This window comes from Ranitomeya imitator, chromosome 7 (assembly GCF_032444005.1).
Source record: "Ranitomeya imitator isolate aRanImi1 chromosome 7, aRanImi1.pri, whole genome shotgun sequence".
Classification (NCBI taxonomy): Eukaryota; Metazoa; Chordata; class Amphibia; order Anura; family Dendrobatidae; genus Ranitomeya; species Ranitomeya imitator.
The window spans coordinates 181,490,058-181,506,169 of record NC_091288.1 but is presented as its reverse complement, the minus strand read 5'-3'; the positions used below and the strand labels follow the sequence as shown (position 1 = coordinate 181,506,169).

Below are 16,112 nucleotides of genomic sequence, written 5' to 3'. Positions count from 1 at the left end.
TTATCTGGATAATGGTTAGTCCATGTGCATTATCTGGGTAATGGTTAGTCCATGTGCATTATCTGGGTAATGGTTAGTCCATGTGCATTATCTGGGTAATGGTTAGTCCATGTGCACTCTCTGGGTAATGTTTAGTCCATGTGCACTATCTGGGTAATGTTTAGTCCATGTGCACTATCTGGGTAATGTTTAGTCCATGTGCACTATCTGGGTAATGTTTAGTCCATGTGCACTATCTGGGTAATGTTTAGTCCATGTGCATTATCTGGGTAATGGTTAGTCCATGTGCATTATCTGGGTAATGGTTAGTCCATGTGCATTATCTGGGTAATGGTTAGTCCATGTGCACTATCTGGGTAATGTTTAGTCCATGTGCACTATCTGGGTAATGTTTAGTCCATGTGCACTATCTGGGTAATGGTTAGTCCATGTGCACTATCTGGGTAATGTTTAGTCCATGTGCACTATCTGGGTAATGGTTAGTCCATGTGCATTATCTGTATAATGATTAGTCCATGTGCATTATCTGGGTAATGGTTAGTCCATGTGCATTATCTGGGTAATGGTTAGTCCATGTGCATTATCTGGGAAATGGTTAGTCCATGTGCACTATCTGGGTAATGGTTAGTCCATGTGCATTATCTGGGTAATTTTTAGTGCATGTGCACTATCTGGGTAATGGTTAGTCCATGTGCACTATCTGGGTAATGTTTAGTGCATGTGCACTATCTGGGTAATGTTTAGTCCATGTGCACTATCTGGGTAATGTTTAGTCCATGTGCACTATCTGGGTAATGTTTAGTCCATGTGCACTATCTGGGTAATGGTTAGTCCATGTGCACTATCTGGGTAATGGTTAGTCCATGTGCACTATCTGGGTAATGGTTAGTCCATGTGCACTATCTGGGTAATGGTTAGTCCATGTGCAGTATCTGGGTAATGGTTAGTCCATGTGCACTATCTGGGTAATGGTTAGTCCATGTGCACTATCTGGGTAATGGTTAGTCCATGTGCACTATCTATCTGGGTAATGGTTAGTTCATGTGCACTATCTATCTGGGTAATGGTTAGTTCATGTGCACTATCTATCTGGGTAATGGTTAGTCCATGTGCACTATCTATCTGGGTAATGGTTAGTTCATGTGCACTATCTGTTGTGAGTTCTGTTTTTGGGCTCCCTCTGGTGGTTACTGATGGTACTGGGTGACTTGTGTTCTCTGCGGTCTCTGGTGTCCACCTGTTCCATCAGGTTATGGGAGTTTCCTATTTAACCTGGCTTTTTTGTCATTTCCTCGCCGGCTATCAATGTAATCAGCGTGTCTTTTTACCTCTGCTCCCTGCGTCTGTTATCTTCAGGACAAGCTAAGTTTTGATTTCCCTGTTCCACGTTTTGCTTAATTTTTGTCTTAGTCCAGCATGCAGAGATGTGATTCCTTGCTGCTGGTTGCTCTAGTGGGCTGAAATTACTCCTCATGTTCCATGAGTTGGCACATGAGTTCAAGTAATTTCAGGATGGTTTTTTGAAGGGTTTTTCGCTGACCGCGCAGTTCACTTTTGTATCCTCTGCTATCTAGCTTTAGCGGGCCTCATTTTTGCTGATTCTATTTTCATAACTACGTATGTGCTTTCCTCTCATTTCACCGTTATTACATGTGGGGGGCTGCTATTTCTGTGGGGTGTTTCTCTGGAGGCAAGTGAGGTCTGTGTTTCTTCTTATAGGGGAAGTTAATCCTTCGGCTGGCGCGAGACGTCTAGGAATCATCGTAGGCACGTTCCCCGGCTACTACTAGTTGTGTGTTTAGGTTCAGGATCGCGGTCAGCTCAGGTTCTATCACCCTAGAGCTTATTTTGTTTTTGTGCTTGTCCTTTTGTGATCCCCTGCCATTGGGATCATGACAGTATAGCCGGCCTAAAAAATTGGTCATCGTTTTGGCTGAAGTAGGAGGAAAAGTAGTCTGAGGAAGTTTTTTTTTTTTTTTTTCTCCTCCTCAGTGTTTGCTGCCTAACCTTAATTGCAGCTTGACTGCTTCTTTCCTCCTCTTAATCCTTGAATGGCTCTGACCTCAGCTGTTTATCATGGACGTCCAGAGTTTGGCTTCCAGCCTGAATAATCCTGCTGCTAAGGTTCAAAATATACAAGATTTTGTTGTACATACGCCTATGTCTGAACGTAGAATTCCTGTCCCAGAGTTTTTTTCTGGAGATAGATCTAGTTTTCTGAATTTTAGGAACAATTGCAAGTTGTTTCTTTCCTTGAAATCTCGCTCCTCTGGAGACCCTGCTCAGCAGGTCAAGATTGTTATATCTTTCCTGCGGGGTGACCCTCAGAATTGGGCATTTGCATTGGCACCAGGGGATCCTGCGTTGCTCAATGTGGATGCGTTTTTTCTGGCATTGGGTTTGCTCTATGAGGAACCTAACCTAGAGATTCAGGCTGAAAAAGCTTTATTGGCTCTCTCTCAGGGGCAAGATGAAGCAGAAATATATTGTCAGAAATTTCGGAAGTGGTCGGTGCTTACTCAGTGGAATGAGTGCGCTCTGGCTGCAAAATTCAGAGATGGCCTTTCTGAGGCCATTAAAGATGTTATGGTGGGGTTCCCGGCGCCTACAGGTCTGAATGAGTCCATGACTATGGCTATTCAGATTGATCGGCGTTTACGGGAGCGCAAACCTGTGCACCATTTGGCGGTGTCTTCTGAACAGGCACCTGAGATAATGCAATGTGATAGAATTCAGTCCAGAAGTGAACGGCAAAATTATAGGCGGAAAAATGGATTGTGTTTTTATTGTGGTGATTCAGCTCATGTTATATCAGCATGCTCTAAACGCACAAAAAAGGTTGATAAGTCTGTTGCCATTGGTACTTTACACTCTAAGTTCATTCTGTCTGTGACGCTGATTTGTTCATTATCATCCATTTCCGTCGATGCCTATGTGGATTCAGGCGCTGCCCTGAGTCTTATGGATTGGTCATTTGCCAATCGCTGTGGGTTTAGTCTTGAGCCTCTGGAAGTCCCTATTCCTTTGAAGGGAATTGACTCTACACCTTTGGCTATGAATAAACCTCAGTACTGGACACAAGTGACCATGCGTATGACTCCCGTTCATCAGGAGGTGATTCGCTTCCTGGTACTGTATAATTTACATGATGTTCTAGTACTTGGTCTGCCATGGTTACAAACTCATAACCCAGTCCTGGACTGGAAAACAATGTCTGTGTTAAGCTGGGGATGTCAGGGGGTTCATGATGATGCATCTCCGATTTCTATCGCTTCATCTACTCCTTCTGAGGTTCCGGTATTTTTGTCTGATTATCGGGAGGTTTTTGAGGAGCCTAAGCTCAGTTCGCTTCCTCCTCACAGGGATTGCGATTGTGCTATAGATTTGATTCCCGGCAGTAAATTCCCTAAAGGTCGTTTGTTCAATCTGTCAGTGCCAGAGCATACTGCTATGCGGAATTATGTTAAGGAGTCCTTGGAAAAGGGACATATCCGTCCATCTTCGTCCCCTTTGGGAGCAGGTTTTTTTTTTGTGGCCAAAAAAGATGGTTCCTTGAGGCCTTGCATAGATTATCGTCTTTTGAATAAGATTACAGTCAAATATCAGTATCCTTTGCCATTGTTGACTGATTTGTTCGCTCGCATTAAGGGGGCTAAATGGTTCACTAAGATTAATCTTCGGGGTGCGTATAATCTTGTGCGGATAAGGCAGGGTGATGAGTGGAAAACCGCATTTAATACGCCTGAGGGCCATTTCGAGTATTTGGTGATGCCTTTTGGACTTTCTAATGCTCCTTCTGTCTTCCAGTCTTTTATGCACGATATTTTCCGTGAATATCTGGATAAATTTATTATCGTGTATTTGGATGATGTTTTGGTTTTTTCTGATGACTGGGAGTCTCATGTTCAGCAGGTCAGGAAGGTGTTTCAGGTCCTGCGGGCCAATTCTTTGTTTGTAAAGGGTTCTAAATGTCTCTTTGGAGTCCAGAAGATTTCTTTTTTGAGGTACCGTATATACTCGAGTATAAGCTGACCCCCCTAATTTTGCCACAAAAAACTGGGAAAACTTATTGACTCGAGTATAAGCCTAGGGTAGAAAATGCAGCAGCTACCGGTGAATTTCAAAAATAAAAATAGATGCTCCATACCGTTCATTATTGCCCCATAGATGCTCCATATACAACTGTGCTATATAGAATTCTCTGCACCTTTGATTATGGCCCCATAAATGCTCCTTATAATGTTGTGCCATATATGCTCTGCACCTTTGATTATGGCCCCATAGATGCTCCTTATAATGTTGTGCCATATATGCTCTGCACCTTTGATTATGGCCCCATAAATGCTCCTTAGAATGCTGTGCCCCATATATGCTCTGCACCTTTATGGCCCCATAGATGCTCCTTATAATGCTGTGCCCCATATACAGTTAGGTCCATATATATTTGGACAGAGACAACATTTTTCTCATTTTGGTTACAGACATTACCGACAATGAATTTTAAACAAAACAATTCAGATGCAGTTGAAGATCAGACTTTCAGCTTTCATTTGAAGGTATCCACGTTAAAATTGGATGAAAGGTTTAGGAGTTTCAGCTCCTTAACATGTGCCACCCTGTTTATAAAGGGACCAAAAGTAATTGGACAATTGACTCCAAGGCTATTTCATGGACAGGTGTGGGCAATCCCTTCGTTATGTCATTCTCAATTAAGCAGATAAAAGGCCTGGAGTTGATTTGAGGTGTGGTGCTTGCATTTGGAAGGTTTTGCTGTGAAGTAAACATGCGGTCAAAGGAGCTCTCCATGCAGGTGAAACAAGCCATCCTTACGCTGCGAAAACAGAAAAAACCCATCCGAGAAATTGCTACAATATTAGGAGTGGCAAAATCTACAGTTTGGTACATCCTGAGAAAGAAAGAACACTGGTGAACTGATAAATGCAAAAAGACCTGAGCGCCCACGGAAGACAATAGTGGGGGATGCTCGCAGAATAATCTCCATGGTGAACAGAAACCCCTTCACAACAGCCAACCAGGTGAACAACACTCTCCAGGAGGTCGGTGTATCAATATCCAAATCTACCATAAAGACAAGACTGCATGAAAGTAAATACAGAGGGGGTCACTGCACGGTGCAAGCCACTCATAAGCATCAAGAAGAAAAAGGCTAGACTGGACTCTGCTAAAAAACATCTAAAAAAGCCAGCACAGTTCTGGAAGAACATTCCTTGGACAGATGAAACCAAGATCAACCTCTACCAGAATGATGGAAAGAAAAAAGTATGGCGAAGGCGTGGTACAGCTCATGATCCAAAGCATACCACATCATCTGTAAAACTCGGCGGAGGCAGTGTGATGGCTTGGGCATGCATGGCTGCCAGTGGCACTGGGTCACTAGTGTTTATTGATGATGTGACACAGGACAGAAGCAGCCAAATTAATTCTCAGGTATTCAGAGCCATACTGTGTGCTCAGATCCAGCCAAATGCAGCCAAACTGATTGGTTGTCGTTTCATACTACAGATGGACAATGACCCAAAACATAAAGCCAAAGCAATCCAGGAGTTTATTAAAGCAAAGAAGTGGAATATTCTTGAATGGCCAAGTCAGTCACCTGATCTCAACCCAATTGAGCATGCATTTCACTTGTTAAAGACTAAACTTCAGACAGAAAGGCCCACAAACAAACAGCAACTGAAAACCACCACAGTGAAGGCCTGGCCGAGCATCAAAAAGGAGGAAACACAGCGTCTGGTGATGTCCATGATTTCAAGACTTAAGGCAGTCATTGCCAACAAAGGGTTTTCAACCAAGTACTAAAAATGAACATTTTATTTACAATTATTGAATCTGTCCAATTACTTTTGGTCCCTTTAAAAACAGGGTGGCACATGTTAAGGAGCTGAAACTCCTAAACCCCTCATCCAATTTTAATGTGGATACCCTCAAATGAAAGCTGAAAGTCGGAACTTCAACTGCATCTGAATTGTTTTGTTTAAAATTCATTGTGGTAATGTCTATAACCAAAATTAGAAAAATTTTGTCTCTGTCCAAATATATATGGACCTAACTGTATGCTCTGCACCTTTATGGCCCCATAGGTGCTCCTTATAATGCTGTGCCCCATATATGCTCTGCACCTTTATGGCCCCATAGGTGCTCCTTAGAATGCTGTGCCCCTTATATGCTCTGCACCTTTATGGCCCCATAGGTGCTCCTTATAATGCTGTGCCATATATGCTCTGCACCTTTATGGCCCCATAGGTGCTCCTTATAATGCTGTGCCCCATATATGCTCTGCACCTTTATGGCCCCATAGGTGCTCCTTATAATGCTGTGCCCCATATATGCTCTGCACCTTTATGGCCCCATAGGTGCTCCTTATAATGCTGTGCCCCATATATGCTCTGCACCTTTATGGCCCCATAGGTGCTCCTTAGAATGCTGCTGGTGCTGCCATAAAAAAAAAAAAAAATCACATACTCACCTCTCTTCTCAGGACGCCGGCGCTTTCAATAATTACCTGCTCCTCGTGCGGCTCCGTCTCCAGCACTGACGCTCAGCAGAGGGCGCGCACTGACTACGTCACAGCGCCCTCTAACCTGAGCGTCACTGCTAGAGGACGCTGCAGACGGAGCCGGAGCGAGGAGCAGGTAATTATAGCGCTGCGCTCCCCTTACCTGCTGCGGCGCGGTCCCTGCAGTTCCTGGCTTCTCCGCCGCTGCAGCTTCTTCCTGTAATTGAGCGGTCACATGGCACCGATCATTACAGAAATGAATATGCGGCTCCTCCCCTATGGGGGTGGAGCTGCCTATTCATTTCTGTAATGAGCGGTGTCATGTGACCGCTCAGTACAGGAAGAATCTGCAGCGCCGGAGAAGCCAGGGACTGCAGGGACCGCGCTGGGAGCAGGTAAGTATGATTACACAGCCCCCGCTCTCCCTCCCCTGCTGACACCCGGGTATATGACTCTATAAGCCGAGAGGGGGACTTTCAGCCCAAAAAAATGGGCTGAAAATCTCGGCTTATACTCGAGTATATACGGTATATTTTTTCCCCTTCTACTATTGAGATGGATCCCGTCAAGGTTCAGGCTATTTGTGACTGGACGCAGCCTACATCTCTTAAGAGTCTACAGAAGTTCTTGGGCTTTGCTAATTTTTATCGTCGCTTCATAACTAATTTTTCTAGTGTTGTTAAGCCTTTGACGGATTTGACTAAAAAGGGTGCTGATGTTACTGATTGGTCTCCTGCGGCTGTGGAGGCCTTTCAGGAACTTAAGCGCCGGTTTTCTTCTGCTCCTGTGTTGCGTCAGCCAGATACGTCGCTTCCTTTTCAGGTTGAGGTCGATGCTTCCGAGATCGGAGCGGGGGCGGTTTTGTCACAGAGAAGCTCCGATGGCTCAGTGATGAAGCCATGTGCGTTCTTTTCTAGAAAATTTTTGCCCGCTGAACGGAATTATGATGTTGGTAATCGGGAGCTTTTGGCCATGAAGTGGGCATTTGAGGAGTGGCGTCATTGGCTTGAGGGTGCTAGACATCGTGTGGTGGTCTTGACTGATCACAAGAATCTGATGTACCTTGAGTCTGCCAAGCGTCTGAATCCTAGACAGGCTCGTTGGTCACTGTTTTTCTCCCGTTTCAATTTTGTGGTTACATACCTGCCAGGTTCAAAGAATGTGAAGGCGGATGCTCTTTCTAGGAGTTTTGTGCCTGACTCCCCTGGAAATTCTGAGCCCACTGGTATCCTTAGGGATGGGGTGATATTGTCGGCTGTCTCCCCAGACTTGCGACGTGCTTTGCAGGAGTTTCAGGCGGATAAACCTGATCGTTGTCCGCCGGAAAGACTGTTTGTTCCGGATAATTGGACCAGTAGAGTCATCTCCGAGGTCCATTCTTCTGTGTTGGCAGGTCATCCTGGAATATTTGGTACTAGAGACTTGGTGGCCAGGTCTTTTTGGTGGCCTTCCTTGTCGAGGGATGTGCGTTCTTTCGTGCAGTCTTGTGGAGTTTGCGCTCGGGCTAAGCCTTGCTGTTCTCGGGCCAGTGGATTGTTGTTGCCTTTGCCTATCCCGAAGAGGCCTTGGACGCACATTTCCATGGACTTTATTTCGGATCTCCCTGTCTCTCAAAAAATGTTCGTCATATGGGTTGTGTGTGACCGCTTTTCTAAGATGGTTCATCTGGTACCCTTGCCTAAGTTACCTTCCTCCTCTGAGTTGGTCCCTCTGTTTTTTCAAAACGTGGTCCGTCTGCATGGCATTCCGGAGAACATCGTTTCTGACAGGGGATCCCAGTTTGTGTCTAGATTTTGGCGGACGTTCTGTGCTAAGATGGGCATTGATTTGTCCTTTTCGTCTGCATTCCATCCTCAGACGAATGGCCAGACGGAACGAACTAATCAGACTTTAGAAACTTATTTAAGGTGTTTTGTTTCTGCTGATCAAGATGACTGGGTTTCCTTTTTGCCGCTTGCCGAGTTTGCCCTTAATAATCGGGCTAGTTCTGCTACCTTGGTGTCTCCTTTCTTTTGTAATTCGGGGTTTCATCCTCGTTTTTCCTCTGGTCAGGTGGAGCCTTCTGATTGTCCTGGAGTGGACATGGTGGTGGATAGGTTGCATCGGATTTGGAGTCATGTGGTGGACAATTTGAAGTTGTCCCAGGAGAGGGCTCAGCAGTTTGCTAATCGCCGTCGCCGCGTGGGTCCTCGACTTCTTGTTGGGGACTTGGTGTGGTTGTCTTCTCGTTTTGTTCCTATGAAGGTCTCTTCTCCTAAGTTCAAGCCTCGGTTCATCGGTCCCTATAGGATCTTGGAAATTCTTAACCCTGTGTCGTTTCGTTTGGATCTCCCGGCATCGTTTGCTATTCATAATGTGTTCCATCGGTCGTTGTTGCGGAAGTATGAGGTACCTGTCGTTCCTTCGCTTGAGCCTCCTGCTCCGGTGCTGGTGGAGGGTGAATTGGAGTATGTTGTGGAGAAGATCTTGGATTCTCGTGTTTCCAGACGGAAACTCCAGTATTTGGTCAAGTGGAAGGGTTATGGTCAGGAGGATAATTCTTGGGTGATTGCCTCTGATGTTCATGCTGCCGATTTGGTCCGTGCTTTTCATAGGGCTCATCCTGGTCGCCCTGGTGGTTCTCGTGAGGGTTCGGTGACCCCTCCTCAAGGGGGGGGGTACTGTTGTGAGTTCTGTTTTTGGGCTCCCTCTGGTGGTTACTGATGGTACTGGGTGACTTGTGTTCTCTGCGGTCTCTGGTGTCCACCTGTTCCATCAGGTTATGGGAGTTTCCTATTTAACCTGGCTTTTTTGTCATTTCCTCGCCGGCTATCAATGTAATCAGCGTGTCTTTTTACCTCTGCTCCCTGCGTCTGTTATCTTCAGGACAAGCTAAGTTTTGATTTTCCTGTTCCACGTTTTGCTTAATTTTTGTCTTAGTCCAGCTTGCAGAGATGTGATTCCTTGCTGCTGGTTGCTCTAGTGGGCTGAAATTACTCCTCATGTTCCATGAGTTGGCACATGAGTTCAAGTAATTTCAGGATGTTTTTCAAGGGTTTTTCGCTGACCGCGCAGTTCACTTTTGTATCCTCTGCTATCTAGCTTTAGCGGGCCTCATTTTTGCTGATTCTATTTTCATAACTACGTATGTGCTTTCCTCTCATTTCACCGTTATTACATGTGGGGGGCTGCTATTTCTGTGGGGTGTTTCTCTGGAGGCAAGTGAGGTCTGTGTTTCTTCTTATAGGGGAAGTTAATCCTTCGGCTGGCGCGAGACGTCTAGGAATCATCGTAGGCACGTTCCCCGGCTACTACTAGTTGTGTGTTTAGGTTCAGGATCGCGGTCAGCTCAGGTTCCATCACCCTAGAGCTTGTTTTGTTTTTGTGCTTGTCCTTTTGTGATCCCCTGCCATTGGGATCATGACAACTATCTATCTGGGTAATGGTTAGTTCATGTGCACTATCTATCTGGGTAATGGTTAGTTCATGTGCACTATCTATCTGGGTAATGGTTAGTCCATGTGCACTATCTGGGTAATGGTTAGTCCATGTGCACTATCTGGGTAATGGTTAGTCCATGTGCACTATCTGGGTAATGGTTAGTCCATGTGCACTATCTGGGTAATAATGTTTAGTCCATTTCCCGTATAGAGAGCACACAAACATAAAATCTGCCTGCACATACTTTTACACAGGAAACAAGTCACCCAAGAGCTTTTTTTATACTTCTGGCTTCCATGACGACCCTATCAAACAACTTAAATGCCACAGTTGCCAATGAGTGTGGCATCTAAAGGGTTAAATGACTCGGATAAGATACCTCGGATCCCAGGACTTTGGCTGTTAGTTAATGCCTGGTTCTCAGGGTCTTGCCTTTGTGATCTCCATGTCTTGGTGGCTTATTCTGCTCCTCTCCTGATTCTGCCACATCCACTCTTCTCTCCATCTGAATGCCAGCTCTGGTCATCTACACCTCCGTCCCCAGCCACATATGTTGCCATACAGCGAGTTACCGTATGTGGCACTAATGTGTATGTTTATTATCGTATAGGAGGAGCACACAGACATCCCGCCGGGGCCAGCACAAGATGAAGTCCATATCGATAAGGTTAGTTAATCTTTAAGGTATGGACCGGTGGCAATTATGCTATAGACTGATATTTGTGGTCACACGGAGCGGGATGGTATGCCTGCCCGATAAGCAGGCAGTCCAATATGTGGCAGGTATCCCCGGGGTGGGAGGGAATATTAATGAAAAAATATCCATTACTATTGGATCTACCCCTGCTACAGTGGTCCCCACTGGTCCTGCAGCTATGACGTCACGCCATCATTCACGTACCTGCTGCAGCCAGTCACTGACCTCCGCCGTGAGGCTGGCTTGTATGACACTTCATTGCCGAGGCCAGTGATTGACTGCAGCGGTTACGTGAATGATGTATGTGACTTCAGTGCTGTAGAACTGTTGCAGGATTGAATAGATGAAGGATGTGCTGACATATTCCACCAACAGATGAAACAACGCCCCCCACATAGTAGCAGTGTTTTTAAAGGGGACTTGTCATCTGATTCATACCGCCCAAACCACAGGCAGCATGAATCCGATCCGGGCAGTACAATTGCAGACGGCAACAGTACAGTTGTAAGCCGGCTTACGTATTGAGGCCCCAATATAAACTAATACCTTGCATACATTGATATGTGGTTTTTTTGCTCTTTATCTTGCAGGGTGCGGTCGGACCAAGATGGCTCTGTAAACTGTTGGCCTCTATTCACATAGCATGCATTTTGTGGCACTGGGCGGCCCGCATATAGGTGCGTCAGTAATAGGCTGTAAACCAGATGCTTTGCATTGCCTGTGTGAACAACGCCACATACAGACTATTATCGCTTATTTTTTGTGCACTAATGCCAAACAGCCAACACTGGATTGAAAGTGGTTGTTTCATCGGTATTTTTTGCACCTGTGTTTTTGCCATCATAAAACGGGTCAGCCGCACCCTGCTAGTGCATTTGGTTGGAGGCTTCAGCAGGTAAACATCTCTGCATTTTTCTCTGTGACTATTTTCTTTTTTGATTTAAATAGATTTTTATTAACAATATAAAGAAGAACATCAGAATGCCATTTACATTGCATTATATCACATACACATTTTCTTGTTTTAATAAACCCCAACATTACCCCAACTACCCCCCTCCCCCCTACGACAGCTCAGTCTCAATCTTCACCCCACTGAGGCCTTCTCTGCCTCGTGTAATTTATCCTCATCCAGGTCTTAGGAAACTCGACGACTATACTCCTCAATACAAATCAAGCCAAGGAGACCATATTTTATTAAACATTTCTATTTTCCCCCTTTTTTTGTACACCCCCTTTTCCAATTTTAGACCATGTTGAACATATTGGAGAAATTCCCTTCTCACAGGTGGTTCCGCATTTATCCAATTTCGTGCTATTACTTTCCTGGCCATGTATAGTAGCCTAGCGATTGCAATCTTCCAAGTATTGTCAACTCCAATTTCTTCCACATATCCCAGCACGCATACTATCGGATCTCTAAGAACTCTACACTTATAAGCTACTTCAACCCGGCTCAAAACCACCACCCAAAAAGCAGCCAGTCTCGGACACGTCCACATCATGTGATATATTCCTGCATTCTCACTCGCACACCTCGGACACTCAGAATTGGCACGCAATCCCGCTTTGTATAGCACTTCCGGAGATTTATATACCCTATGCAGAATGTATAGCTGCGAGATCCTATATGGTTCACTCAAGGATAGTCGCGGAATCCACTCCATCACCGATTCCCAGGTTTCATTTTCCATCGGTCCCACTTCTCTCTCCCACTTAGCTCTCGCCTTTATAGGGAAATCTAGCAGGAACGTGTGCATAAGGTCCTTATACAGAGTGGAAATAACTCCCCTTGTAGTTCCGTCACCACACACATACTCCAACACTATATCCTCTTGAACCCTGATATCAGCCTTCTTATTCTGAGCTCTAAAGGCATGTCTCATCTGCGCATACTGATATTCCCCTGTGGATCGCAAACCAAATTCTTCCTGCAATTGGGAGAAGGACTTCAGTTCCTGTCGCTGGATTATCTGGTGAACAAATAAATTCCCTTATTCTGCCATTCCAATATTCCTCCCAAGGCCTCAAATTCCTTTAAATCGTGGTTAGACCATATCGGTGTGAATTTAGTCAGCCCTTTAACCCCACGAATCTGCCTTAGTCTATACCACAATTTACGAATCAGGAACAGGGTTGGGTATACTTTCCCCAGAGCTCTCAAAGAGCCATCTTCCAAACACCTAGCCAACGGTCGTCGGTCCGTCACCTCTTCCATTAGCTGTTGTACTGCACTGGATGACGCCCCTCGCGCCCAGCCCTTCAAATGCTGGCTCTGGGCCGCAAGGAAGTATATTTCCGGGTTGGGCAAAGCCAAACCACCATCTTCCTTGGGTCGCTGAAGCGTCTCCATGCTAATACGTGGATATTGTCTTCCCCATATCAAGCTTCTAAAAAGGGCGTTAATCTGCCTGAACTTCCCCCGCGGGATCCAAATTGGTGCGTTATGTAGAACATAAAGAATTTTAGGCATCAGGACCATTTTAATAAGATTTACCCTACCGACGACCGATAGATGTAGCTTATTCCAGGCATCTACCTTTGCCTTGAGTACCCCCATAACAGGAGTCAAATTTCTTTGCAGGAACTCCGCAATTGGCACCGAAATCCATATTCCGAGGTATTTAAATTGGGAAACCACCTTTAGCCTCTCATCCCCAACATCCTCACTCACATTCTCTCCTAAGTCATCCACTCTAAAAAGAACCGTCTTATCCCAATTAATTGTTAGTCCCGACACAGTACCAAATCTCTCAACAATTTCAACAACCCCTCTTAGTGAATCGTCTGGATCCGCCAGGAACAGCAAAACATCATCCGCGTATAACGCTATTTTTTCCTCTACTTTCCCATACCTAAACCCAGGGACCCCATCCGCCTGCCGAATCTTAGCAGCAAGAGGTTCTACAGCCAACGCGAACAGGAGGGGTGAAAGCGGGCATCCCTGCCTAGTCCCCCTAGCCAGCCCTATAGGGCGAGATAGCTCCCCGTTTACTCTAATTCTAGCGGACGGTAATGAGTACAACAGCTGTATCCAGGCCACAAACTGCGGACCAAACCCCATACATTCCAACACCTGCCATAGGTATCCCCACTCAACACTGTCAAACGCCTTATGTGCATCCAGCGATACAATCACTCTTCGACCACAGTTGTCAGACTCTACCTGCAAATTTACATATAACCTCCGCAAATTGATCGCCGTTGATCTATCCGGCATAAAGCCAGATTGGTCCGAATGCACCAGACTCGCAATAACACTAGAGAGGCGGAGAGCCAACACCTTGGCCAGAAGCTTGACATCAATAGTTAGTAAAGAAATTGGGCGGTACGACTCCGGTTTCCCCAAGTCCTTATCCTCCTTTGGAATGACCACTATTATGGCCTCTCTCATAGAGGCTGGCAAGCGCCCACAGGACCTAGCTTCCTCCAATACCATTTTTAATCTAGGAATCAACACTTCTGCCAACCCTTTATAGATCTCAGCGGGTAGCCCATCAACCCCAGGCGCCTTCCCATTAGCCATAGACCTCAATGCCCGACTCAATTCCTCCTCAGTGATAGGGGCCTCAAGGCTCTCCCTATCTGCCTCATTCAGTCTCGGCAGATCCAGACCTTCCAAGAAAGTCAGTGTGTCTTCGACCGATTCACCAACCCGAGAGGAATACAAATCTGCATAGAAGTCCGCGAAGGCTCTCAAGATTTCAGGCGTTTCCGTTATTCTACCTCCACTTGTAGGTTCCAAAGAATGTATATATGAAGAACCTCTCTGAGCAGCAGCCACTACCGACAGCATATGTCTCACTGCTTCTCCCTCCTGATAGAACAATACCCTTTGGAAATCCCGCTTCCTCTCGGCTTTGCCTAACAGAATTTTTTCCAAATGATTTTGTGCGTTTTTCATTCTTCTCTCTGCCTCAGGGGTTCCCAGTGTGGCCATCCCATCTTCTGCTTCCTTCAACTCCTCAACTGCCACTTTTTCTGCCTCTCTCGTCCTCCGCTTACACCTACAAATGTCCCTAAACAGTAGTCCCCTCAGATACGCCTTCATTGCATCCCAAATCGTAAGAGCATCAGTACTTCCATCATTTAAGAGAAAGAATTCCGCCACCTCCCGTCCTATACTTTCCAACTCAATACTCTGTAACCAATTAGGATGAATCTTCCAATCTCTCCCATTTATCGAACGTGCCCCCTCCAATCTAACCTCTACTTCAATTGGACTATGGTCCGACAAGGCCCTTGGCAGATATCTCACCTCCCCAACCAGTGTGTCCAAAATCCTGTTACCCAGAGCCATATCAATTCTAGAGAGCGTGGCATGCGCCGGTGAATAACATGAGTACCCTCTCTCCCCAATATGTCTAACCCTCCAAAGATCAATCAAACCTATCTCCTGTATATAGGTGCCAAATGTTGTTATGTGTCCCTCCGACCTATTCTGAGTATTTTTATTTTTATCCCAATATTCATCACAGATGTTATTTAGATCCCCGATAATTATTAACGGTGCCGGCCCCCATCTTTCCACTCGCTCCATTACTTCTCTGATTTTCCTGCTAGAGTAGGGAGGCGGAATATACATCGCTGCAACACACAACATCACTCCATACAATATACACCGTATTAGTACGTACTGCCCATCCACATCCACACATACCTTCACCTCCTCATACTGAACTCCCGCTGGAACCAAGATTGAGACTCATCTTGTATACGTGGAGAAGGTAGAATGATATCCCCTCTGGATCCATCGTCTATTCAGAACATCCACCTTTTCCCTTACCAAATGCGTCTCCAGCAAGCATATCATTGAGGCCCGTTGGTCTCTTGCATATTGCAAACACGCGGCTCGTCTAGATTTCTCCCCTAGGCCTCTCACATTCCAGCACAAAATCTTAAAACGGGTCCCCATCACTTGGCTCATCTTCACTATAAGTATCGTCAATTTTGAGCCCAAGCTGTCTAACTACCCTCCCCCTCCCCCCCTCCCAACTCCCCCTCCCACCCTTCCCCCCTCACATCTAACCATTCCACCTCTCTCCAAGAGTGGGGCATCATCGCCCATAGCGAACACTCCGTTTGGCATTACCTTCCCAACCCTCCTCCCACCACTGTACATAACAGGATTTCAGACATTTTGAAAAATAACGTATCTCAAAACATTTTAACGTAGAATTATTTACACACGCAAGAAACCTGCATACACTTATAATATGCCGCTTACCCTTCCTCCCTCTTTCCCAGCAACCATTACACCATCCCATTAACTTTAACTGAATACAATCCAGCTCCCTTCTTCCCCCCCCATACCCCCTGAGTTGTCAATCACATGACTCTTTGCCAACTGACAGATAAGTAACCAAGATCAGACTCTTCCCACAGTTTCAGTCTCCTTTTCCTTTAAGCTTTTTAGCATTAATATCGATCCACTGGGTAGCTTCCTCCGGCTTCTGAAAAAAATGAATTTTATCAAAC

General features: G+C 45.6%; 1 protein-coding gene across 3 annotated transcripts in view; it reads left to right on the top strand.

Annotated features, from left to right (window-relative positions):
* The window catches only part of KNOP1 (lysine rich nucleolar protein 1), a 60,097-nt gene that overhangs the window by 23,862 nt on the left and 20,123 nt on the right, over positions 1-16,112 (top strand). For all 3 annotated transcript variants that reach the window (XM_069734158.1, XM_069734156.1, XM_069734157.1), the window contains exon 3: positions 10,548-10,604. In XM_069734158.1, the coding sequence (XP_069590259.1) occupies positions 10,548-10,604 (57 nt within the window). The remainder of the gene's footprint in view (positions 1-10,547; positions 10,605-16,112) is intronic.